At 43.9% G+C, this 16,301-nt stretch overlaps 1 protein-coding gene across 1 annotated transcript in view; it reads right to left on the bottom strand.

Moving 5' to 3' along the window:
- The window catches only part of RHPN2 (rhophilin Rho GTPase binding protein 2), a 45,357-nt gene that overhangs the window by 4,111 nt on the left and 24,945 nt on the right, over positions 1–16,301 (bottom strand). The window contains exons 5-13 of the mRNA XM_034425772.3: positions 15,863–15,940; positions 14,113–14,237; positions 13,064–13,230; positions 7,126–7,313; positions 6,120–6,276; positions 4,383–4,502; positions 2,953–3,147; positions 1,791–1,867; positions 115–261 (exon numbers count right to left, since the gene is read on the bottom strand). Of these exons, the coding sequence (XP_034281663.2) occupies positions 115–261; positions 1,791–1,867; positions 2,953–3,147; positions 4,383–4,502; positions 6,120–6,276; positions 7,126–7,313; positions 13,064–13,230; positions 14,113–14,237; positions 15,863–15,940 (1,254 nt within the window). The remainder of the gene's footprint in view (positions 1–114; positions 262–1,790; positions 1,868–2,952; positions 3,148–4,382; positions 4,503–6,119; positions 6,277–7,125; positions 7,314–13,063; positions 13,231–14,112; positions 14,238–15,862; positions 15,941–16,301) is intronic.

Genomic DNA, 16,301 nt, shown 5'->3' on the forward strand with positions numbered 1-16,301 from the left:
TCTGATGAGATTCCAATGCATTTTTCTTGCGAGATGTGAAGAGAAGTCCTTTGAAATCAACCCTTCGAACAACTCTACAAAGAGGAACCCCCTGGATCTGAAAGGTCCACTTACTGCTGCAGGAGAAGCTGGGTCGATGCAGTCAATCTGTACCGGTGGGCCTCCTTTGAGAGTGAAACCCAACAGGCCATCTTCACAGTAGAAACGGATGAAGCGAGGGGGCGACCATCTCTGCTTGGCTGAAAAGACTGAAGGTGGGCCCTGAGACACGGAGAGCAGTAGAGTCAAATCATTCAATCCACATTTTGCAAAATGTTCATGTAGATTACAGAGAGCTTCTCTCCCTCCGGATATCCCGCTAGAACCGTGATGGTGAACCTATGGCACGCGTGCCGCAAGTGGCACATAGAGCCATCTCTCCTGGCACGTGAGCTCTTGCCCACTGCTCTTCTGGGTTCTGGCGTGCCGGCCAGCTGGTCTTCACGCACACGGGAGCACCGGAAACCGGAAGAGCAATCGCCCGGCGTGGATGCATGCGCCGGGAAGATGATCTTCTGGTCTTTGCACACACATCCATGCCAGAAAACAGAAGATCAACTTCCCAGCACATACATGCGCACGGGACGGCTGCTCTTCCGGTTTCCTGCATGCATGCATGCACGCGCTCCCGTTTCGGCACTCGGTGCCGAAAAGGTTCGCCAACACTACCCTAGAATCTTCTATGTTTTCTTCTAGAATTGTCTCTGCAACTGTACAGCAGTTAGTAAGTTACATGTTATTCTTCCTAAGCGCAATCAGGACCCAACATGCATGGTACCTTAATAATGAAAACAGGTCCTAAATATAATGCTCTGGATTATAGTTTATTCAATAACCCACAACAGAGTAACAGAGTTGGAAGGGTCTTTGGAGGTCTTCCAGTCCAAACCACTGCTCAAGCAAGAAAACCTATACCCATGGTGGCGAACCTATGGCACGCGTGCCAGAGGTGGCGCGCAGAACCCTCTCTGTGGGCACATGAGCCATCGTCTCAGCTCAGCTTTGTAGCACATGCGCACCGCCTCCCGCCAGCCAGCTGGTCTTTGGGTCTCTGCCGCACATGAAAAAACAGCTGAAAATTTGGGTGCGTCTTATACACCGAATGTAGCCCCGCCCACCCACTGGCCCCCACCCTTTGGCCTCTGCCTCCCAGCAATTTACCTCCTTGCAGCAAGAAGAAACAGCCCATTTCTGCTTCAGCACAGCCTAATTAGCACAAGTTGATTGTCCGTTCCATCGGCCTCCCGACTCTCAGCTGTTTCGGGCTGCAGGGATTGCCATTGCCTATTGCTGCGAGGGCCTCTGCTGCTTGCTGCAAGGAGGTAAATTGCTGGCAGTAGATTTTTTTTTCTTGTGCTAATCAAGCTGTGCTGAAAACGAAAATGAAAGTAAAGCAGGCTGTTTGCTGCAAGGAGGCAAAATTGCTGGGAGGCAGAGGCAGATTTCTTTTTCTTGTTTTTCCTCACCAAAAAAGGTAGGTGCGTCTTATAGTCCAGAGCATTTTATACTTTGAAAAATACGGTATATATGTGACTACTTAAACCACCTCTAGCCTTAAATGAAGATAAACCTTAACCTCGTATTCATAAATAGGCCGGAGCAACTGCTAGTTTGCAGGGAGAAGCCCTCCCAAGTGATTGATTTACATTTCAAGAAGCTGGACCTTCTTTTCATAGTTAATCCTGAAGGCATTCAGACATATTAAAGGCAACGTGTCATAGTGACAGGAGAGCAGGTAGCTTCAGACATACCAGCCTTTCGAAGGAGTCTCTCACTTTCACATTAGAGAACAGAGGAGGAATCAGTTCTATTTTGTGATTTGTGTGGGCTGGAATAAAAGCAAAGCAAATATTGATTATTTTTTAACCACTTCAGAGCAACATGTTTTCTTTTCATACCCCTCTCTCACTTTCATAGCAGCCGTGTGAAGTGGCTTAGCTTGAAGATGACCGCAAGATCTTCAATCTTTGAGGATTTTATTTTCTTCGTAGCTTTAGAAACACGGTAGATAGATAGATAGATAGATAGATAGATAGATAGATAGATAGATAGATAGATAGATGATAGAGATAGATAGATAGATGATAGATAGATATAGATAGATGAGATAGAATCATAGATGATAGAGATAGATAGAGATAGATAGATGATATAGATAGATATAGATAAGAGATGATAGAGATAGATAGATGATATAGATAGATATAGATAAGAGATGATAGAGATAGATAGATGAGAGATAGATATAGATGATAGAGATAGATAGATGAGAGATATAGATAGATGAGAGATAGATAGATAGATGATATAGATAGATAGATGATAGAAATATAGATAGATGAGATAGATAGAGATAGATAGATGATATAGATAGATATAGATAAGAGATGATAGAGATAGATAGATAGATAGATAGATAGATAGATAGATAGATAGATAGATATAGATATAGATATAGATAGATGTGAGATAGATAGATAGATAGATAGATAGATAGATAGATAGATAGATAGATAGATAGATAGATAGATAGATAGATAGATAGATAGATAGATAGAGTTAGATGATAGACAGATGGATGGACGGACAGACAGACAGACAGACAGTGATAGATGATAGATTTGAATCTATCTATGTGATGGAATGGAATGAGAAGGCAGATTCCCGGGAGGGAGATGCATTCCTGAGGAGTGAAAGGCAACTCAATCCGGATATTACGTGTGAAAGAAGAATGAGGACAGGCCCTCCCAAATAGTTCTCAGAGCACACGGTAGAATCAAATAGTAGAGTGCTCCGTCTGGCCAGATTTTGTCTATAGGTGTGAATCACCACATGTCATCCTCTGTTTTGGATCTGACAATCGATCTAAAAACGGATTCACTCTTGGGCCATCCCAGGATGAAAAGGACTTACAAAGGATATTGGGTGCCGGCACCAAACTAAAGTAGTCGTCTTGTTGCTCCTGCTGGGTGTATTTGAGAAGCGACCGCTTGTGTGCGACGGATAAAATCTCTTGAAGGATCTCTATATTCCGGAGCTTTGTGCATAAGCTACAAACCCTTAAGGCTTCTTTGTGATAAAAGAGGGCTTTGTGCAAATGAAGTCTTCCTGGAGAAGGAAAAAAAATGAATGAATGAATGACTAAATAAATTAGGATGGATTTCTGCACCATAAAAATCCTGGATTTTTAAGGCTCAACAGCTCTGCCTATCAAGAATCATACAAACCACATTACTTAAGTGTGATTTTTTTTTTTGGAAAAGTTTTTCAGCTTTATTTCTTATACACATAACATAAAATGTACATTTTCTTATACATAATTAATCCTACATATACTTGTTTTCCTTAAAGCATTAAAATAAGGCATTTTAATTACATTCGGAGTTGCTCTTCTACCCTTTCTTCCCTCATTTAACAAGCCTTCTTCTTCTCCTCCTCTTTCCCTTCCTTCCCTCCTCTCCTCTCCTACTTTCTCCTTCCTCCTCTCCTACCTCATCCTACTTCCCCTTCCTTTCCCCCACTCTTCTTTTCCCCCTTCTCACCTTCTTTTCTACTCCTGTCCCCTACCCTTCCTTCCTCTCCTTTTCCCTGTCTTCCATTCCCCTACTTAAGTGTGATTTGTTGTTCTACAGAACACACTTCTTCTAATCAAGTCAAGGCTACCCAAATTAATTATGATTGTCTACTATGGCAGTATAGGGACGAGGTGGCTCAGTAGCTTAGACGCTGAGTTTGTCGATTGAAAGGTCGGCAGTTCAGTGCTTCGAATCCCTAGCGCTGCATTACGGGGTGAGCTCCCGTTACTTGTCCCAGCTTCTGCCAACCTAACAGTTCGAAAGCACGTAAAAAAAAATGCAAGTAGAAAAATAGGGACCATCTTTGGTGGGAAGGTAACAGCATTCCGTGCGCCTTTGGCATTGAGTCATGCCGGCCGCATGACCATGGAGACGTCTTTGGACAGCGCTGGCTCTTTGGCTTTGAAACGGAGATGAGCACCGCCCCCTAGAGTCGGGAACGACTAGCATATATGTGCGAGGGGAACCTTTACCTTTACTATGGCGTTGTTGTTTTAACTTCAACAACTTTACGTTGAGTGGACTTCAACTCCCAGAATTGGAACCCGTATTCGCTGGGGAATTCTGGGAATTGAAGTCTGTATCACTTCATGAGATTGAGAAACACTCAGTACAGACAAGACTTTCTTCCCAAAAGCATAGATTTCAACAGTTTTGGGAAGATAAAACGACATATCCCGAAGCAAAGAAATACTTGGAGGTTCTAATCCATGATTTTATCAACCGTGGCTACTTGGATGATATACCTTAAAAAGAGCTCACCCTTACCTAGCTGTTTACGCTGGCTTCCATCTCTTAAGACAGCTAAGGGTGTCATCCCCTCGGGCATGTGGTCATACAGCTGGCAAAAAGCCTTCTCCTGTTGATCTTCATCATCGGTCTGATGTACTGGGGTTACAAGAACAAAGGAAAGAGAAGATAAACATTGGTTGACTTTCATTTACTGTCCAGGTGAGATGCCTCCAGGCCTGATGAACAAAGAGCAACACTCAAATAGCAACCACCAACTCCAGAACCTGTTTTTCTTCTGGGATTATGGCTTCTCATGTTTCAGTCTGTTCCTAAAGTTGTTTGAACAATCAGTTCCCCAGAAGTGATCTTTCAATCAGCAGGTTAAAAGTCTCTTTTCCAACATTGGTTGGACCAGAATGCCCCAAGAAAAATAGAGCATCAGGGAAGTCTACTTGTGCCTAATTCCAATGTACCGTATTTTTCGGACTATAAAACGCACTTTTTTCCCTCCTAAAAGAGGCTGAAAATTTGGGTGCATCTTATACTCCGAATGCAACCCCACCAACCTGCCGCCCCCCACCCTTCAGCCTCCGCGCGTCCTCTTCCTGGCTGCAGAGATTGCCACCGACAATGGCTTATATTTTTGGGCTCCACGCGTTGTGTTTTCAGCCTCCAAATGCTCCGTTTGAGAGCCCTTCAAGGCTGCAGGGATTGCCAAAGCACCTTGCTGCTGATTGCCACCCGAAAACGCGGGTGTTAGGTGGTTGAAAATGCAATGCGCGGTGCCCAAAATGGCTACCCAGAATAACTGCTGCCTTCTCTTACCCCTTCCATTGGAGGTCCCTCCGACAATCAGCTGTGCTTTTGAAGCTGTTTTTCAGCCCCAATCAGCCCAACCTCAAAACCAGCGAGGGAACTAATGTGCTGAAGCTGACCAGGCTTAAGGACTAGCCAGATGAATACCTGGTAGGCAGAATTTTTTTCCCTATTTTCCTCCCCAAAAACTAAGGTGCGTCTTATACTCCGAAAAATACAGTATTTTCTATTAAGGGAGGGAACTTGATTGCTTTTTAGCTTTTAACAGTGTGAACTTCAGAGAGAATGGCTCCATGCACAAGAGTTGTGGGGCCTGTTTATTTATTTATTATTTATTTATTTATTATTCATATTTCTATGCCACCCACTCTCCGAGGACTCTGGGCGGCTTACACCAAAGACAGTATACTAAATAGCATATTGCCCCCAACAATCTGGTCCTCATTTTACCCACCTCGGAAGGATGGAAGGCTGAGACAACCTTGAGCCGGTGAGATTTGATCTGCTGAACTAGCAGTCAGCTGAAGTAGCTGCAGTACTGCACCCTAACCACTGCGCCACCTCGGCTCTCTATTTGTGCAGTGGGATCCAAAAAGTCAAAATTGTAGCCTCAATCCCATAATCAAAGCTGCCAGATTAAAAAAAAAAAAGTAGGATCTCTTCCCCTTGTGGACTCCCCAAATAGAGATGAATATGGTATATTTTCAGAATGGTTCCATTTCTCCAATAGAGGAGAAGATTTGTAGCTCAGGGTTGAAATGATGAGTCCGTGGTGCTCTCTGAGCTTGGTTGTTTTCTTGCCGACGTTTCACTACCCACGCACTGATGACGTTACCTAGTTTGGGTAACGAAAGGTCGGCAAGAAAACAACCATTCTCAGAGAGAACCAAGGACTCCTCATTTCTCGGTCCGCTGACAGGTAGGCCAATGAATGTACAAATCTGAGAATCTTCTTACACTGGTGGTCGTTCAGCATAGTGGCAACAAAATAATGCGCCAAAGCTCTGAAATGATCCGATTTGACTTGGGCCAGTTTTGACCAAGAGTAAGGGATGTTCTCCTTGACTGGTGCTTGACTCATCGCAGTGTCCAGGAGCATGTACATCTCTCCAACCTTAAAAACAAAACACAAGACCCACGTATGAGCTACTGACTCTTTATATATTAAAAACTCACTCAAGGCACTCGGTATTGGTGCTGATCAACAGTTAAAAAAGTCAAGGTTCCCCTCGCACGTATGTGCTAGTCGTTCCCGACTCTAGGGGGCGGTGCTCATCTCTGTTTCAAAGCCGAAGAGCCAGCGCTGTCCGAAGACGTCTCTGTGGTCATGTGGCCGGCATGACTCAACGCCAAAGGAGCACGGAACGCTGTTACCTTCCCACCAAAGGTGGTCCCTATTTTTCTCCTTGCGTTTTTTACGTGCTTTCGAACTGCTAGGTTGGCAGAAGCTGGGACAAGTAACAGGAGCTCACCCCGTTACACGGCACTAGGGATTCGAACCGCTGAACTGCCGACCTTTCGATCGACAAGCTCAGCGTCTTAGCCACTGAGCCACCGTGTCCCCATAGATCAACCGTTATTGGAGTCTATACTTAAAGATGCATATTGTTCTCACAAAGGAATAATTAAAAAAAAGGAACGAACTTTAGCAATAATGACAGAGGCTCTTGTTTTCCTCACAGACGTTTGTCATCTAATCTAAAAAGGCTGAGAATAAGGAAAGAAAAGTGGTTTTCTAGTCTTCACCGTTGAAATGAGCTTTTGTCTTTTGATCGCTCATGGAGGTGAGGTTCACTAGACTAGGACATTACAAGACCCTCTTCTGCATCCCTAGCATCCCATAATAGGAAAAGCACCACCTCTTTTGATTCTTGGAGGGCTATTTCACAGGGAATCATCGTATTGTCCCAATGTCAGCCAACGATAAAGGTTATGTGTACCACTCTGCTCTCACGCGGCTTACCTTCGCAACTTCCTGGGCCATTTTTATCAGCGTGAAAAATTCATTCCGTATCCCAGGAAGGCAGATCTGTTCAAAGATGCACTCCTGAGCTTGAGCGAGCATCATCTTGACCAGCACGCTCAACATGGCAGGGCTCATGTCGTAACTTGGAGTGTGAGTAAAAGTTTCTTTTAGATAGTTTAGAACTCCTGGAATTGGGGAAGAAGCAGAAACGAGGATTCATAGAGCATCAGTTCCACAATTCTCACGGAAACACAAGGGTAGTTGCATTTAGCCATTCATTTCTCATTTCAGATTAGATTTACATGTTTGGGTCACCCAAACGTTATTGAGGCAAGTCAAGTTTGTCTTCAGTACCATTACTTTTAAGTATAAAGATTGTTTGGGGGAATTCTAGAAGAGCGTTTCCCAAACTTGACAACTTTTAAGATGTGTGGACTTCAACTCCCAGGATTCTCCAGTCGCCATGCTGGCTGTGGAATTCAGGGAGTTGAAGTCCACCCATTTTAGAGTTGTCATGTTTGAAAAACACTGCTCTGGAAGATACCATAAGATGTCCAGTTCTCTATCCTACTCTCAAACAACACACAAACATGGGAACAAGAAATCACCTACTGTGTTTCCCCGAAAATAAGACATGTCCAGATAATAAGCCCAATCGGGCTTATTTTCTTTGTCAACTGTTCCAACTAATAGCCTTCAACATTTTTATAAGGATCAAAGGCTCTTAATGACAGATTGAAGAAGGTAAACATTTTTTTTTTTTGGATGTAGCCAAGTTGAACATGTGCAAAAAGAATAAGGTGCACATAACTATATAATTCAGTTGACATACGCTCTCGGTTTCCAATGAGGAACACCTTACTCTGAGCAAGAATCAAAGGAACAAAAAAAAAAAGGCAAATAATGTTGGTAGATAAGTTCTAAGATATTTTCTTTCTTATCTCACTAGTATGCCATGTTTATTATTCATGTTATACGATCCAATGCATTTTTAATAAGAGGAAGTTTAGAGCCCAAACAGGGCTGATAATGTGTGTGATGATCTCAGTTATTTTCAAATTTTTTGAAAGCAATTGCCGAGGTTCCAGTTCCGATTATGAAAGATGGAGACTGCATCTCTTATTTTTTAATTTATAACTAGCTGGATATCCATGCTTCGCTACGAAACTATGTGATGGGGCTTGATAAATTGACACTTACAGCTTGAAACTTAATGAATAGTTATGATCGGCCACTCCTATCCCCTTCTGTCCCTCAAGCTTGCCCCACAGAAGTTTCCCCTATCCTATCCCTTTCTCTCCCTCAGCCTTGCCCCACAGAAGCCTCCCCTATCCTATCCCCTCTCCCTCAGCCTTACCCCACAGAAGCCTCCCCTATCCTACCTTGCCACACAGAAGCCTCCCCTATCCTATCCCCTCTCCCTCAGGCTTGCCCCACAGAAGCCTCCCCTATCCTATCTGCTGCTTGCTGTTGTGAAAGTAAAACTGAAACTCCTCTCCTCTGCTTGTGTTTTGCATTTGGAACAGATTTCTTTTCAGGTGGGGAGGAGGAGTAGAACTCCTTAGCATCAGAGCGTGTTAATAATAATATAGGAAATATTGGTCATTTCGAAAGAGCCTTTCTTAGTGAGCACCTAGAAGCCAAGAGGAACATACGTGGCAAACTTCAAGTTTGTAGGCTTTACGGTGCTGGAGATTTCGTGATTACAGCGTGAGTGGTTTTCGCTTTTAGATAGATAGATAGATAGATAGATAGATAGATAGATAGATAGATAGATAGATAGATAGATAGATAGAAAGATAGATAGATAGATAGATAGATAGATAGATAGATAGATAGATAGATAGATAGATAGATAGATAGATAGATAGAGATAGATTTCTATTACGAAGCTGGCAGAATGACTTCCCTCCTGATCCTTTCACTCCACCTAGTTTCACTTCCAAGATTGGGTAGCATGATGTATGTGTGTGTGTGTGTGTGTGTGTGTGTGTGTGTGTGTATTTAATCCTATCAATTCCATCGTCAGGACAATTGAAGGTAGGGGAGAAACAAAACAAAGGGGCATTTGGGAACTTGAGAAATCTCTGAGCAATTCTGTCAACCTACACTCAACTTTCCCTACGGGGGAACTAAAAACTCATTCAGGGCTTTGACAATATGACAAATCTGTCAGCAGGCAAACTTTGCCAGACCGAACCCAGTTGGACCTAGTTCAAATAAATTCCACACAAAACCAATTCTTTGGAAACCTGAAAAACAAACATTTGCTGAGGCTTCAGATCCTTAGTAGCATTCAGCAGAGATCTGATAATAATAATAATAAAAAATGCATTGTTCCCAACTGGTTTGTCAAGTTTTATCAGCAAAAAATGGATGGTTGCTCTAAATCCTGCTGTAAACTCTCTCTCTCTCTCTCACCACCCCACCATCACTCCACATTCGGCTACCACTTTGGAATGACTGTGAAATGCAAACTCAAGGCAATGTCAAATCTTTAAGGAAACCCATCGTGCCACACTCCAGCCCATTCGGTCAAATACTCATGCATTGCAAACAAACAGTAGGTTGTTGGAGAAAAGGGAGCGGTGAAGACTGCATTGTTTCCACTCCTATTCCAGACAAAATGGAGCCTTGTTTGGTGTGAATGAATTTCTGTTGGGGATCTTGAAGAGGAGGTAGTTGGGTTGACCTACCACCATGATAAGCTATGAATGGAATAACAGAGCTGGAAGGGCCTTTGCAGGTCTTCTAGTCCAACTCCCTGCTCAGGAAGAAGACTATACCAGGGGTCCTCAAACTTTTTAAACAGGGGGCCAATTCATGGTCCCGCAGACTGTTTGGGGGGTGGGGTGGACCAGCTGGATGGGCATGGCTAGGTGGTCATGTGACTGGGTGGGCATGTCCAATTTAGCAGTCCATTAAACAATACCCACAAATTGTTATGCTCCTGGGGGTGGGAAGCAGATTAGTGAAGGGATGTGGCTGTATTCTCTCTCTCTCTCTCTCTCTCTCTCTCTCTCTCTCTCTCTCTCTCTCTCCCTCCCTCCCTCCTTCCTGCTCCCTCCCTCCCTCCCTCCCTCTCTCTCTCTCTCTCTCTTTTGGCCTCCTGAGGCTTCTGCGTGTCCCATTTTTAGCCTCCTCAGCCTCCAGAAGGCGGGTGGGGGCCAGCGGGTAGGTGGGGTGATGTGGGCGGGGTAGCCTTGTGGTCCTGCACAGGCTGGATTTATGGCTTCGGCGGGTCGTATGTGGCCCGCGGGCCGTAGTTTGAGGACCCCAGCTTTATACCATTCCATACAAATGGCTGTCCAGACTCTCCTTATAAACCTACAGTGAAGGAGCACCCATAACGTCAGAAGGGAAGCCATTCTGCTGGTTAATTGTTCTCATTGTTAGGAAATTTCTCCTTAAGTTCTTTGTTGGATCTCTCCTTGATTAGTTTCGATCCATCGCTTCTTGTCTTGCCTTCTGGTACTTTGGAAAATAGCTTGACCCCCCCTACTCTTCCTTGTGGCAGCCCCTCAAATATTGGAACACTGCTATCGTGTCACCTCCTAACAGTGGTGGGTTCCTCCCGGTTCAGCCCGGTTCGGCCGAGCCGGTAGCAGTGACGATATGACGTCACCGAACCGGTTCTCCCCCCCCGCCCTCCCACCCCCCTACCCACCCACGTTATTCTTACCTTTTATTTGGTCCCACCCCCAATCTATTGCTTCCTCCTGAGTCCCAGCTGATGACTAGAGGGAAAAAAACTGTTTAAACTCTTGCCGCGGGGCTTCAAAGGGCCGTCCTACAGCTGATCAGTGTTAAAAGCAAACGAATGAGTCGGGTGGTAAGTGCGAGGACTGGTCGTAAGTGTGAGGGCCTTCCAGAAATGACTCTGACCAGCTAGCCACGCCCACCTAGTCACATGACCTCCAAGACACACCCACAAAATAAGCCACGCCCACAGAACCGGTAGTAAAAAAATTTAGAACCCACCCCTGCCTCCTAGTCCTTCTTTTCACTAGACTAGACATACCCAATTCCTGCAACCGTTCTTTATATGTTTTAGCCTCCAGACTCTAATCTGATTTGTTACTCTTTTCTTCACTCTTTCCAGAATCTCCGGTCACCACTGTAATTTGCAAACCATGGTCCGACATGCTAAGACAGTGATGGTTAACCTTTTCGGCACCCAGTGCCGAAACTGGAGTATGTGCGCATGGCATGTACATGCGCTGCAGCACCAGAACCCGGAAGAGAGCAGCTGACCGGTGCCCATGCGCGTGGCGGCCAACTGCTCTTTCAGGTTCTGTCGGGTGTGTGCGCACCGGTCAGCTGTTCTCTTCTGGGTTCCAGCACTCGTATGTGTGCCAGCCAGTTGGTCTTCACATGAAGACCAGCATGCGCACGACGGAACCTGGAAGAGCAGCTGGCGATGGCGCGCGTGCCCACAGAGAGGGCGCTCTGCATGCCATCATACGGTGCTAAGATAAACTTGGACAAATCGAAATAGGAGTAAAACAATTTGAATCCAATCAGTGATTGGGGATGCTTGCAAACATGGGTAGCCTTATTAGAAAGATCACCAGATGTCATGGGCTGTTTTATACCACAACTCTCAACGAAATGTTTTTAAAAATCCCAGAGGAAAGAAGTCGGACAACATTTAACCAGTTCTGCCATTTCTTAAGGATTTGAGAAATGTTTGTTTTATTACTCAGAGTCTATTAAAGAACATTTGTTCTTTCACCATCTGCTCTTTGGCAATGCCTTCCTGTATGTTTGTATGCTCAGGGTGTTGTGTTTATAGGTGAAAATCTTAGCAACAATCTTTCATTCTGTCCACAAAGGTCTCATGGGCAGGGTTTGAATGATATTGCATTACCTTTATGATAACTGAATTCTCAACCATCTCCCTTCTTTCCACCCCCAACCCCCCAAAAACTGCCAGAATGTTTTCTCCAAACCAGCTGACTATGCTGGTTGGCCTGCAACTCTGTGTCCTGATTGGAGGGCAGCATTTTTTCTCCTGCTTCATTATCCTAGCTGCAGCCTGACTGCGTGTTAAAGGTCCAGCTTTCTCTGGTTCCCTATTACTAACTGTCAACTGCAAAGAAGGAAGAATTCTGGTAGGCATCGCAACACCGCTGATTGCCTGTTGAGATCTCAGCCTATCTTCTGGCTCAGTTCTTTCGCTCTCTCCTTATTGCTAGCTCTCATCTGCAAAGAGGGAAGGACTCTGGCAGGCATTACAACACTACTGGTTGCCTGTTGGGATCTCTGCCTATCCTCTGATGTTAAAACTCGATGTTAAAACTGATGTTAAAACTAGATGGCCGTATAATTTCAGCAAACACATGAATATTGCTAAAAATCCAGAAAAGGCATCGAGGCCACTGTGTAAAATTGCACAACGGTGTGTTCCAGACCAGAAAAGATTTGCAGATGGCCTGCCAATAGCAGAGGATGAATTGGGGGGGGGGGTGGCGGGGGGGTGAGGATGGATTGCAAAGAATGGAAAGCAGTTAATGACGGACGAAAAATTATCCAGGATTTCGAACTAATGTAAGTCATTCATTTCCAACAGCAACATTTACTCTAGCTAAACAGCCTACTTAAGTGCCTTCGGTAAATCTGACCGGAAGGAGCCAGAAGGAGTTAATAATAAGTTTTGAAAAAGAATGTTTTCACTAAAAAAAAAAAAAAACCACACACATTCCTTGCTGTTCTTGCTTACAGTTCTTTGGGTGTTAATTCTGCCTCCCTTGGATGTCCAAAGAGTGTGAAATTAAGCGCAGATAGTCACATGACCCGGGAACAGAGACAAACCAGAGGAAATCACAATTGCAAACAAGAGGATTAAAGCTATTCAATTTCCAGGCATTTCTTTAGGGGAAGGGCTGTGTGTGTGTGGGGGGGGGGAACCCTACCCCACGCTTCTCGCTCCTACCTGCTGCCTTCTGAAAAGCACTGATGGCCATTCGAAGCCCAGCTCCTGTTTGCCGATTGCATTTTGTACCGATCTGTGTGTAGAGGGCTCCGATGTTAAATAAAATGCTGGCTTTTTCCAGCAACACATTCTTCTGGCAAACGGGGACGCCCGTGAACGAGTCATACCTTCAAGAAAAACCGGAGAGAGCATAAATGTTAGCGACCCATTTGAAGAAAAAAAAAACAACAAAAACAGGAAGAAAAGATTTGCTTACCAAATGTTTTTAAGATGTAAAAAAAAAAATGAACATTCTTTTCTTATTAATCCCAATTTAGATGCAAACGTACCGTATTTTTCGGAGTTTAAGACGCACCTTTTTCCCCCCTTAAAGGGGGTGAAAATTTAGGTGTGTCTCATACACCGAATGTAGCCCCACCCGGCCACTGCCCCCCACCCTTTGGCCTCTGCCTCCCAGCAGTTACTTCCTTGCAGCAAACAGCAAGAAGAAACAGCTCCTTTCAGCTTCAGCACAGCCTAATTAGCACAAGTTGATTGGATCGGCCTCCCGACTCTCAGCTGATTTGCTCTTAGCTGTTTTGCGCAGGCCTCTGCTGCTTGCTGCAAGGAGGTAAATTGCTGGGAGCGGATTTTTTTTTCTTGTGCTAATCAAGCTATGCTGAAAACTAAACTGAAAGTAAAGCAGGCTGTTTGCTGTTTGCTGCAAGGAGGCAAAATTGCTGGGAGGCAGATGCAGATTTCTTTTTCTTGTTTTCCTCACCAAAAAAGGTAGGTGCATCTTATACTCCGAAAAATACGGTATATATTAGACATTTTAGATTTCACTTGCTCATTTCTCAAAGCCTAGTCCAAAATTTTATACGGTAGTTTGTGTGCCAGTTGGTTCAGAAGCAGGGGAGGTATTCACTTACCTTCCCTACCAATTCGGTGGAGCATGTGCATGTGCCACCACTGTGCATGCGCAGGGCCTTCCACGCATGTGCAGAGCATCAAAAATGTGAATTCTTTTCATTAAACTAGACAATGTTCAATTTCAAGAAAGCTCTTACCAAGTATATAAAATGCCCAGATTTCTACTGGGTGAGAAGAACCGATTCTCTACAAAGCCAAGCTGTACGTAATAGCTCATCAGCATCTCAACTCCAGATTCATCTCTGCTGGGTGTCCGGCAGGCCTTTGAATATATAGGACAGGTATTAGCTATAAAGTTGATGTGGGGCCCATATGAATGCTCTTAATTGATTGGAAAATCAGAAAATAAAAACAGGGCTATTTAAGGGGGCTTTTTGGGTAGTAATAGCACTTAGACGCCGCTTCACAGTGCTTTACAGCCCTCCCTAAACAATTTAAGGTAAAGGTAAAGGTTCCCTTCGCACATACGTGCCAGTCGTTCCCGACTCTAGGGGGCGGTGCTCATCTCCGTTTCAAAGCCGAAGAGCCAGCGCTATCCAAAGACATCTCCGTGGTCATATGGCCGGCATAAGTAAACGCCAAAGGGCGCACGGAACACTGTTACCTTCCCACCAAAGGTGGTCCCTATTTTTCTACTTGCATTTATTTTTTACCTGCTTTCAAACTGCTAGGTTGACAGAAGCTGTAAGTAACAGGAGCTCACCCCATTACGCGGCACTAGGGATTCGAACCGCTGAACTGCCGACCTTTCGATCGACAAGCTCAGCGTCTTAGCCGCTGAGCCACTGCATCCCCTATCTAAGCAATTTAGAGTCAGCCTATTGCCCCCAACAATTTGGGTCCTCATTTTACTAGCCTCAGAAGGATGGAAGGCTGAATCAACCTTGAGCCAGTCAGGATTGAACTGCTGGTAGTGGGCAAAGTTAGCCTGCAATACTGCATTCTAATCACTGCTCCGCCATGGCTCAGTGTGGGTATCAGTATCTATTTGATGGTCTTCTAAGGCTATCTGTGGCTTAATTATAGTATATTTATTATATGAATTATATAAAAGTATTTGTATTTGTGTGTGTATATATAGAATAGTCATTAAACAAACTGTTGTAAGTGTGGTCTACCTGTATATATATCAGGGGTGAAATTCAGCAGGTTCTGACAGGTTCTGGAGAACCGGTAGCGGAAATTTTGAGCAGTTCGGAGAACCAGCAAATACCACTTCTGGCTGGCCCCAGAGTGGGATGGGAATGGGGATTTTGCAGTATCCTTCCCCTGGAGTGGGGTGGGAATGGAGATTTTGTAGTATCCTTCTTCTGCCACGCCCACCATGCCCACCAAGCCACGCCCACAGAACCAGTAGTAAAAAAATTTGGATTTCACCACTTATATATATGTACTGTATATTCAAGTAACATCTCTATAAAAATATTTATACAATCCTAGATGTTTTTTTCTTGCTCAAATTATGATCTGAACTTTTGGCAAATTATGATCTGAACTTTTGAGTACGACACTGCTGTTTCCCATTCAAAACAGATTTTTGGATGCTGAAAAATTTGTTTTCAGCTATCGAGGTCAAAAGAGCCTCAAAGGGAAAAAAGAGAGGAGAAGTAATAATCATTTATTTGTGTATTAAATTTGTATGCCACCTGGCTCCCAATGACTGACGGTGGTTCACAACAAATAAAAATCATTATAACAAAATTAATTAAAGATAAAGGAAGGGGAGGAGGAGTGGTGGCCTGAAAAGTAAACTAAATGCACTAGAGATCGGTACTGTATTCCCCTTTTATTATGTTTAATTAAAATGAGAATAAAATAGGGACAGGCTCTCCCCACCCTCAAGATTGCAAATCAAAGAGAGCCTTCTTAAAAACAGAGTCAGCTTACTTGTCTTAAATCCATAAGATCTGCAATTTCATTTTCATATTCTGCACCATCTTCACTGTAATGTTCCAGAATAAAGTCCTGAAAACAATTAAAATAATCCATTAAAATGTTTTTTTAAAAAAAGCTTCCAAATTACGTGTTTGGCACAGATATAAATTAAAATATCCAACATTCTGCCAAGAGGAACCGAAGAAATCTACCTAAAAGATTTATCCAGAATGATACCTGGAGTTTGAGAAGACGGACTTAAATATAAACTGAGTCTCTTTGAAAGGTTCTATTCCATTAAAGTTCACAGCAGCGTATACCCTCAAACTTGATTTAAACATCTGGACAACCACTGCTGCTTTTTTTGGTGACAATTATGTCAGAGAATAAACCTGTTTCTGAATGTAACAGAGAAGACAGAAAAATGAAGAGCTTAGATTGGAAAAAATAT

The sequence above is a fragment of the Pantherophis guttatus genome, chromosome 11, assembly GCF_059756535.1.
Source record: "Pantherophis guttatus breed Tessera chromosome 11, ASM5975653v1, whole genome shotgun sequence".
Lineage (NCBI taxonomy): Eukaryota > Metazoa > Chordata > Lepidosauria > Squamata > Colubridae > Pantherophis > Pantherophis guttatus.